Source organism: Dreissena polymorpha, chromosome 12, assembly GCF_020536995.1.
Source record: "Dreissena polymorpha isolate Duluth1 chromosome 12, UMN_Dpol_1.0, whole genome shotgun sequence".
In the NCBI taxonomy this organism is placed as follows: domain Eukaryota; kingdom Metazoa; phylum Mollusca; class Bivalvia; order Myida; family Dreissenidae; genus Dreissena; species Dreissena polymorpha.
Window position 1 is genome coordinate 56,675,970 of NC_068366.1, and position 11,193 is coordinate 56,687,162.

The following is an 11,193-nucleotide window of genomic DNA, read 5'->3' on the forward strand; positions in this document are numbered from 1 at the left end:
GATAATGGGTTGTAATATACAGTAATGTGTGTATGGTAATGGGTTGTAATATGCAGTAAAATGTGTGTATGGTAATGGGTTGTAATGTGTGATAAGGTGTGTAATGGTAATGGGTTGTAATATACAATAACATCTGTTTATGGTAATGGGTTGTATATGCTATAATGTGTGTATAGTAATGGGTTGTAATATGCAGTAACGTGTGTATTGTAATGGGTTGTAATATACAGTAATGTGTGTATTGTAATGGGTTGTAATATGCAGTAAAATGTGTGTATGGTAATGGGTTATAAATGTGTGGTAACGTGTATGTTTTAATGGGTTGTTATATGAGATTATGTATATGGTAATGGGTTTTTATCTTGTGTATGTTTTTTTTTGTTGTAACGGGTTGTAATGTTTGATAAAATGAACATGGTAATGTGTTGTCATGTGCTGTTACTTGTGTATAGTAATGGGTGGATATTTATGGTAAAGGGATATGGATATGTGCTACTATGTTCCGTAACCTATATGGTTATGGGTTGTAATATTTATATTGTTATTTGTGGAAATGTGTGGTGAGTAGGTACCATGTGTAAGGTATTGGGATAAATGTGTGGTCATGTGTGTAAGGTTATATGTGGAAATGTGTGGTCACAAGTGTATGGTAATGGGTGGAAATGTGTGGTCATGTGTGAACGGTAATGGGTGGAAATGGGTGGTCACGTGTGTATGGTTATGGATGATAATGTTTGGTCATGTGTAAGGTATTGGGTGAAAATGTTAGGTAATGTGTGTAAGGTAATGGAGGAAATAATGTGGTCACGTGTGTATGGTAATGGTTAGAAATGTGTGGTCATTTGTGTAAGGTAATTGGTGGAAATGTGTGGTCACGTGTGTAAGGTAATGGGTGGAAATGTGTGGTCATGTGTGTAAGGTTATGGTTGAAAATGTGTGGTCATGTGTAAGGAAATGGGTGGAAATGTGTGGTCACGTGTGTATGGTAATGGGTGGAAATGTAGGGTCACTTGTGTAAGGTTATGGGTGGAAATGTGTGGTCATGTGTAAGGTAATGGGTGGAAATGTGTGGTCACGTGTGTATGGTAATGGGTGGAAATGTGTGGTCTGGTGTGTAAGGTTATGGGTGGAAATGTGTAAGGCAATGGGTGGAAATGTGTGGTCACGTGTGTAAGGTTATGGGTGGAAATGTGTGGTCATGTGTAAGGTAATGGGTGGAAATGTGTGATCATGTGTGTATGGTAATGGGTAAAAATGTGTGGTCACGTGCGTATGGTAATGGGAAAAAATGTGCGGTCACGTGTGTATGTTTATGGGTGGAAATGTGTGGTCACGTGTGTATGGTAATGGGTGGAAATGTGTGGGCACGTGTGTATGGTAATGGGTGGAAATGTAGGGTCACGTGTGTAAGGAAATGGATGGAAATGTGTGGTCACGTATTTATGGTAATGGGTGGAAATGTGTGGTCACGTGTGTATGGTAATGAATGGAAATGTGTTGTCACGTGTGTATGGTAATGGGTAGAAATGTGTGGTCACGTGTGTATGGTAATGGGTGGAAATGTAGGGTCATGTGTGTAAGGTAATGGGAGGAAATGTGTGGTCACGTATTTATGGTAATGGGTGGAAATGTGTGGTCACGTATTTATGGTAATGAATGGAAATGTGTTGTCACGTGTGTAAGGTAATTGGTGTAAATGTGTGGTCACGTATTTATTGTAATGGGTGGAAATGTGTGGTCACGTATTTATGGTAATGGGTGGAAATGTGTGGTCACGTATTTATGGTAATGAATGGAAATGTGTTGTCACATGTGTAAGGTAATGGGTGAAAATGTGCCGTCGCTTGTGTATCATAAAGGTGCGAAGTGTGTGGTTTGTATTTGGTTATTGAGGGTTATTTGCAATTGTGTATACATGTATATGGTTATGGATGGTTAAACTGGTAACGCATAGATAATCGTGCTCTGCAGCATTAGTCACGTGCAGCATAATATTATATTATTTGGTTATATTTGATAGAATTCCGTTCGGTTTGATATGTAGGCACAATTATGAGATCATGTGTGGTACTTTTAATAATTTGTAATTAAGCTGGTAGAATTTGAAAGAACCGCATGTATTGACATTGGATAACATGTGGAACATTTGATATAATCATTTGCGGTAACTTTTGATATAATAACGTGTGCGCTAATATCTAACAGAACCTGTGATGTTTTATAATCAGTTAATCACGTGCGGTATCGAGCGGATAAATTTGAAAGGATCAAGCGGAGACCATGTAAATAGTACTCCGTCGTAGTAGTTAAAAGACTCGCGTTCTTGAAGTTTATCGTCATGATCTGTCTGAACAGTTAGTAGAATGATTAGTAAGTTGTTACATTTGTAAATATAACATACCGTACGATCTTTAGAATCGCAATCGACAACATAAATTATAGACTCTGACAGATTCTTACATCGCAAGAATGATATAAAAGTTTGAACAATTATATTTTTGTCGAAACTTCGCACCCCGAGTTTCGACTTACCGACCTTATAAATAATGTCTTATTTTCGTTCGCTTTCCGGGAACCGAACAAAAACATCCGTAGCTAGATACGTTGATTTGATTTCTGTAATCAAAGTTTGAACCCATAACTCGCCATTTAACTCGCCAAAGTTAACTAATCAAATCGCTTGTAACGAAAGTCTTTGTCTTTATCTTTTTTCCACGGTGTTCCGTATTGTAAACAAAGAACGCTCAATGAGGATCGAGTATTGTCTTATTATCTTAAAATCAATTTTGTTCAATGTCAACGCTTTCCTTATCGTGTTTGCATTGGAGGATTATGTGTCGATTTGTTTGTGAATCAAATACGGAAGCTTCATTTTGACAGCCGCACATGCGCACTTGATGAGTGGTGATGACACTTAATCGATAACACGTGCTTGTCAGATGGGAAACTGGTGTTGTACGGTTAGCATATGTGCCTGTTAAAAATTATAGGGATGTTTTCCTGACGTTTATAGCTTTTTGCTAGATTTTTCAAACTATTTACAAGTTTAAATGAGTTGACAATATTAGCACCGGGCAATTAACAGCTGACGCCTTATATTGCGGTATCAATCATGAGCATATCACCAGATGGCGACAATTTGAACGCTCGTTTTTTTTAGTTACTTGAAACACGTTTTTCATGCAAGCAATCTCGGTTTCTTTCTCATATTTTCAAACTTGATTTCGTCCGAAACAGCTGGCATCTGTGAAACAGATTCGATTTGTCTGGATAACATACACGATGCTTTACAAAAATTAAGATACCTATAAAAATGAAAATAGCAAGCGTAAAATGAGGAAACAACTTTCAGATAATTTAGAAATACAGGAACGTAACAGAATTCACGTTTTAGTTTGTCTGCGGACTCGCTGTTAAGTTATTACGCGTTCAAAGATTTCATTTCGATTGAGTAGTCTTTTGAAGAACGCAAAATAAAACCGATGGACTGATAAAACTTGTAAATGTTAACACGCGGACAACGTTTTGAAAATTGTATAACCTTTAAAATTGTATTTGTGCAGAATAAATATTTACTTAATAATAAAATAAACAAAATAGACCAAACTGCGGTACAACTGTCTCCGAAAACTTAATAAGGACCATACATGGACCCCATGTGAAAAGTTCTTCAGAATAACGATAAAGTTCTTAAAGATCAAACAAAGAAAACATCGCCTATAAACCCCGGCACGCGACTGTTATCACCAGGCGTTCGCAATCTCCATTACCAGATGTCCCGTTATAATAAAGCGCCTGAGTACACCGATTATGTCCGAGCGCTTACCTGATCAAATACAAATAACGGTACAAGAGGTGTTATAATTTTGGAGATTGAAAAGAAAGTATTTGGAAACCACCTGCCTCTTTTATTGGTGCAATAAAAAGAATTCTCATAATCAGCAGTGTGTAGTGTATTGAACACAAATATTGTGAAACGATGATAATGTTTTTCAATAACAATCATTAGGGGGTCCATAGAATGTTAACGACCGCTGAACAATTTGACAGCGTTAATAAGTTTTACAGAGGTCGCGCGTTCTATTCAAATGTTAGCATATCATTTTGGTGCAGCATGCAAGTGTCGCCAGTTTTTACGCGTTGTGATCTATGCTGTCAACACCACATGGTGTTGCTCGTCTCACGTTACCCAGCGCTCTCAATACGTTATGTCGCCGAGTGTCACAAAATAACGTATCTAATACGCATACGTCACTAACGAATTACGGCGTTTCACAATTTTAACGAGTTACATAACGGACGTAAGGGCCAATGAACTATACCTTGCAACAGCATATATTTACTATGTACTTGTTGTTCAATAGTGCTTATTGGTAAAGTGTACTGTTAAATGTAATTTTGGGCGTCGGATTTTGTTCTTAACACAATAATTTGTGTGTACACCAATTTTGGAAGGTATCTTTATGTATTTATAAATATATTTATAAAAATAAATATTTATTTATGTATAATAACGGCACAAATGTAAACATGCCGTAAATAAGCTGAATGAGAGTTAACTATAAAATGCACAGTCGGTCCCTTCTTGAACTGTCTACGCGCGCATATAACCTCGATGATACAAATCAAACCAAAAAAACTTCTACTGACAAAACGCGTCGTTGTGAAGAGTATTTTCATGGTCTATTATTATAGAATCAGTCCGATATACCTACTTTCCAGTGTGTATTTCAATTTTCCAGTATTGAAAATTAATAATCGTTATAATATACGACATGAAACTTTTAAAATTGTGTTTAAAAAATAATGCGTGAATGTAGAGTAAAACGCATGTTTGTGTATTCAAAAGTGAACAATTCATTTGGTTATAGCGAACGAGTAAACAATAGCCGACTTCAATATCGTGACATATGTTCATAAATTTAGATATACCGGTATTCTGATTGTTGTAAAAATAAAAGCAATATAAAAGCTACCGAATGTTGCACCCTTTATCAAGATCAAAAACCTTACGGGCCATTGTATTGATTTCAATTATGCTAAAATTTGACTACCGTCGTTGTAATTATGTTGCATGTAGCCTAATTTAGCCCATTTCCGTTGCAACAGCTGTCCGTAAAAATTTTGGCCTAATAATAACGACATTTGCACCTTATGCAAATATTATAATTATCATGAAAGTAACGGTACAATTAGTTGAAAATCGGTTGTTTTGATATTTTCGCCAACCCGTGCGAAAAATAGGGTCGGTCCCTTTAATGATAACAATGGTTGCATACATTTGGGGGAAATCATCGCCTCTGGTTGTTAGCGACACGCGATGGTCAAATTAAGAATCGTACAAACTGTTATTGAGACAGATGTGTTCGGCACGCTTTTGATGTAAAATGTTATGCGCGAATGAATATAAACCACGCAATTATACCTATGATTGCAATATTGGGTAAAGAATGAACAACACTAAATTATGGCATTGTCGTTGATATCATTTTTTTTCTTTCAGGGCTTTAATAATCAATTATTACATTTAAAACTTTACACACGCTTGCACAAATAAATCAGCAAAATGCATAATGTGGATATTAAATTATTACGCGGTTTTGAATTTCAAGAAGAATACACAATGGAAAAAAATACGCATTTAGGCTAATCTCACAACCCAGCTACTGGCCTAATATTTAAATCTAAACAAGAGACTTGCAAAAGTTCATGATAGTTTCTTTAATATCTTCTTATTTTTTCAGAGGTAACCATCTTTAAGATATCTAAAAAATGTTAGACTTCAAATTTATTGCTTTCACTTCGTCACTTGCTGGCATTGTTTGAAGGATTGTGAATATAAAGCTACTGAAAGAAATGAACTTCTATTCTTTTAAAATTTTTAACTGTAGATAGCGAGAAGCTGTCGAGGCAGTCACGAAAGACCAGTTTTGGCAGTTTATACGGGAAGCCCATTCTGGCAGCCTATTACGAAAACACGTATTTCTAAACCGAGAAACCCGCGATCCCTGAGCCCAGTTGATGACACGTGGATACCAGCTTTCCGACTCCCTAACCGACTTACCGGTATGCCAAGTCTGACACCAATACACATGCGTAAGGGTACTAGTATAGACGGATGTTAACAGTGCATTTACGGCTTAAGGGCCCCTAATTGGCTCTTTCTAGGATGCGTCAACTCAAGGTGTTGACAGTAACGCATCAACTAATACCCGGACTTATGACATTTGAGTTTGCGACACCCGGAAACCGGCTAACTCGCGAAGCCGGATAATAAACATGTGTATTGTAAGAACTTGTCACAATTGCTCTGCGTAACTGTCTTACCTAGGTTTTGAGCTTTCTTTACCTTGTACACAGACCAAAAAATACATTTTATAGGGGTTTGCCTTGTACAATAATCAATATATTCAATATTTCCTGACATATTTTTTTTTTAAATAAGGCTCTGCGCCGAAAATGTAATTCTCATATATAACGCGGTTTTTTTACCCCAATGCATTTTTGTGATTAAATAAAGTCAAAATAATCAAGTACTGTAAATATATCCAATAATTTTGGGTATAAATTGAACTGTCCACTCATTCGAAAGCAACCAAATTATATGCAATTTGTATACTCCCGTTTTACATTTGTACCCAAATAATGATTTGATGTTAATAAACCAAAAAACCCAAAATGCACCATAGTTGACAGACAAAAGTTGCACCATCAGTTTTACTCTTTAAGGACCTTAGAAACCGTATTATTTAATTATTTCAAGTCTGATTGAATATTAAGTTCGCCCAATTTCAGGTGTAAATAAAATGCTTGTTAATAGAATTTAAATCTTATTGTGCGCCGGTATATTTTGAAACACAACCATTTGGATGTGTAACACGACAATGGTATTTAATCATTTAAATCACAATAACTTTGTTCCTTGTATGAGAACAGCATAAAAACGATATTTTACAGTTAACAGCTGTCGTTCTTAGGCTCCGCCCACCTTAACCAAATTTACCGTGATTGACAGTTAAAGCGTGTAGGGCACGCGCCACAGCGCTTGTTTCTATTGGTCGCTTCACTGGTTCCCGTTACGAGCTATTGTGTCGCGATGGATCAACAAAGCATCTGTGACACTGGTACCCAAATGAACCATAGTGCGCAAACCGTTATAAAACCGTTAGATTCTGGCTTCCACCATTTCACTTGACATTTCTGCTGGCGAGGCAGAACAGAAATTGTTTGACATGTGTGCCGCTACTATTTATCAGCAATTAACGCAGAGTATATAGCGTACAGTTATTACATACTGGCTGGGAGCGCTCTTTCATATATGGATTTTGTAGTAATAATTAATGAAAGCTGTTACATGAGCAGATATACTGACATGAATCGTAGCTGGGCTGTTCTATAGCAGCCGTATAGCGATTATTGACCACTAAATCTCTGTGTTTGAACAGTCGAGAATGAAATAGGATTGGATTCAGTGGAATCAATAAATTGACGTATTTGCTCCAGAAATTTCCATCTTTTTTTCGTGCCCGGAATATCGAGCGTTCCCGGAGATGGTTCAATGTCAGTCAGACCTGATGTCGCTGATGTTGCAGGGATGCGACGACTATTGGGCATGGAATAAGCAAGAAAAGTTGCATGAGGTGAAACTCATCGGTAACCGACACCAGACGGCGCATTTTCATCCGAAGTGGTCCAACGGAACGGCGGCGGTCCGAGGGACGAGGTGCCTTAATTATGGGACGCATTACTGGGAGATCAGGGTGTCGCAGAGGCTTTTCGGGACGAGTATGATGTTTGGTGTCGGTACGAAAAACGCCTGCCTTCACGTGGACTCGTTTGTGAATTTGATAGGCGAAGACGATCATAGCTGGGGAATTTCTCACAAAGGAATCGCCTGGCACGACGGAAAAGGACGGAATTTCACGAAGCCATTTAGGGAAAACGAGGCTACGACTGTCGGGATGCTGTTCGACTGGCAGAAGGGCACGCTGTCGTATTTCAAGGACGGCGAGTCGTTAGGTGTCGCCTTTACGGGACTTAATCGAGTGAACCAGGAACTCTATCCGATTGTGAGCTCCACCGCCGCCAAAACGGAAATGACTTTGGGACGCCGTCGCCGGTTGTACCACAGTCTACAGGACAGATGCCGTGCCGCCATTGTGTCCAAAGTGCAGGAACCAAAAAAGATAGACGCTCTGCCGATTCCAAACATAATGAGATCTTTTCTGAAGGAAACGCTGCGGTAACGTCATCGACACTGTCGCTTACATCGGCGGATTGACCTGACGTAACTTTTTGGTATTTGAAAATATTAACGTTTAGTTTGTGTATTTAATTTAATATTTTGTAGCTTTTTAGATTAAATTGGAAGATATTGGTATTTTGAACAATTTTCAATTTCGTTCATACGTTACGTCTCAAGCATAACGGACTTTGGTGCATTTTGTAAATGTGTATTGATCGTCTTTCATTTTGTATTTATTGTACTCTTCAGTGTGTATGTTGATGACATTTTTATGTATAGTTTTTAAGTAAAAATTAACCTTTAGATTTTTCACTATTTTCAAATTCGTTAAATATTTGTAATTTATTTGTCCCACACAAAGGCTAGGCCGATAATTTAAACTAACCGTGATTTAAGTATTTCAAACGGTTTATTTCAAAATTCTCTTCCTCAGCTGTTTCCCTTTGTTTCTATTGTGAGCATTCTACGGAAAATCGTTGCCAAGTTATAGAAATCAATATTTCTGTCCGAACATCAGCTGTTAATTCGAATCTGCGGCCGTAAAGATCAATACGCGTCGTCTGCATTAACAACATTTCACGTCTGCTCTTTAGTGCGATATTGATTTCGCATCCAGATGGCTGCCTATTTTCTTTGCTGATTAATATTTGAATTATAGAAATGTTGTGATAGTATTTTTTTTAAACATCTTTGATATCTTTCTGAAAATTATTTAAAACATTTATATTTTACAAATAACCTTAAATTCGCGTTTTTAATGAGAATATATACGTCCTTTTGATTTCCTAACTATTGCATTTTTTTACTGTAAGCTTTCGTCTAAATAATTTTGAAAGAATATCATTTAGTGCTTTTATTTATGATGTGTTTTTGACTATCGTTGTGTCATTTATTTATATGCTTTGCCAAACGTTGCTTTATGTCCGCTTTTATAGTCTTGATAACAACGGATATGAATTTTTCTGCGCTGAATGTTCCGTCCGTGGATGAGAGTTCTAGTCAATCTGTAAATACCATTGTCAATATTTCCATGGTTACCAAAGTAGTTCTAGTGTAAATATGTATTATAGTACAGAAACGGTGCTAGTCGATCAAACGAAACTGTCAACATTTATAGATTGTGAAACCTTTACTAGTGTATTATTAGCTTTCACAAATTAAAAGTTTCAATAACATTTACAGTTAACTTTTTTTTTTAAACAATAGTATATTTTTTGTGGTTTATATTCATTCGCGCATAACAACAACCCGAAACCTTTCTTTTTAGTAATTTGATTTGTTTAGCCTGACTTTGCATGTAGGATGTACACATTTATTGATGACTTATTTATTTGTGTATTTTGTTTTGTTGTTGATTTATGCATATTTCATGTCAACGGGCCGCTCCGTGCAATATCAGATACTCCCGATTGCTCTTCTGCACGTGATCACGTGACCAGAGGACTTCCGGTGTATCTTGTACATACTAGTTGTAGTATTATTGTTGTAGTAGAATATTATTCATTCATTCATAAATGAGTTCATTCGTTCGTTCGTTCTTTCATTTGTTCGTCCTCTCATTGATTATTTCATTCATTCATTCAATCATTCTTTCATTAATTTATTAATTTATTCATTCATTCATTCTTTCATTTATTCATTCATTCATTCATTGACGATATTCATTCATTCATTCTTCATTCATGTGTTTCATTCATTCTCATTCATGTGCTTCATTCATGTGTTTCACTCATTCATTCATTCTTAATAAATAGTGTTTTTTTTTAATTCATTTATTCAGTCTCCATTTATTCATTCTTCATTTATTCATTCTTTAATAAATTAATTAATTAATTTATTTTTTCACTCATTCATTCATTCTTTATTCATTTTTTATTTAATTCAATTATTGCTCTCTTCTTTCATGTATTTCATTCATTGATTCTTCAGTAATTCATTTTTTCATTAATTCTTCGTTCATGTTTTTCATTAATTCATTCATTCATTTATTTAATATCCATTAATTAATTCATTTACCTCATGAATATGTTATTTATAATATTGTATTGTAATTATCAAATGATTATATGTCTGTGCAATCTATGAACATTTGTGTAGCTTGGAGGAAAATAGTCTCGAACATGTATAGAGGATTGTTTTGTGAATATGCTTGTAATATTGCTAAAATTATGTTTAAAATTTACTTGTTGTATTTGTCGTACATTTTTATAATGGTTTAAGCTAAGATTATAATTTGATGATTTTGTTAAGGCAAACATATATCATTAAATATAAAATTTTGGGATCACGGAATAGAAATCCAATAAAAACGGTTCAGAAATCCTTAAAAGACGCGTATTTAAAAAATTCGCTAGAGCGGATTAGAAATCCAAATTCGAATATAGGCTAAACGGTTGTATACAATCGTATAGTGATTGTATTTTTTCTTTCTTCTCGAAACGCTTCAATAATCGATTATTTCTCTAGTAGTTCACGACAATGTTGCTTGCTCAAACAGATATTAGTATATAATGTAAATGTAATATAAATAAAAATGTTACAATTATTTATTTGTAAAAAGCGTTTACATAGATTTTATGACCATTAACAGTAGAATATAGCTGTTTTGTGCAATAAAATTCTGTAATAAATGAAAACACGTATTAAGTAATGTATTGATATTTGATTTATTATACGACTAAATGCGGTTCACGTGCAATATATCCTAAAGTGTATTATTGTTATAAAAAACATGAACGGTCGTGAGAGATTGGGAAATATGGTCAGTTGCAGCCTCTTAGCTAGGTGTTGTGTGTAACCGTACTTAAGAATATTTGTAAGTGTGAAAACGTCGCGAGCTTATGATCAACTACATGTTTTTTAGTTTAATATTTGTGTATTATTTATTTATGTATTTTGTACGTGATTTAAAAAATAAAATTGCCAAAAAGTGACGATCTTCATTTTGT

At 35.5% G+C, this 11,193-nt stretch overlaps 1 protein-coding gene across 1 annotated transcript; it reads left to right on the plus strand.

The window, feature by feature from the left end:
• Nucleotides 1–7,213: 7,213 nt before the first annotated feature.
• On the plus strand, nt 7,214–11,178 carry LOC127853119 (SPRY domain-containing SOCS box protein 3-like). Its single transcript, XM_052387351.1, has one exon. The coding sequence runs from the start codon at nt 7,551–7,553 to the stop codon at nt 8,244–8,246; it is 696 nt and encodes a 231-aa protein (XP_052243311.1). The 5' UTR covers nt 7,214–7,550; the 3' UTR covers nt 8,247–11,178.
• The last annotated feature ends 15 nt before the right edge of the window (nt 11,179–11,193 follow it).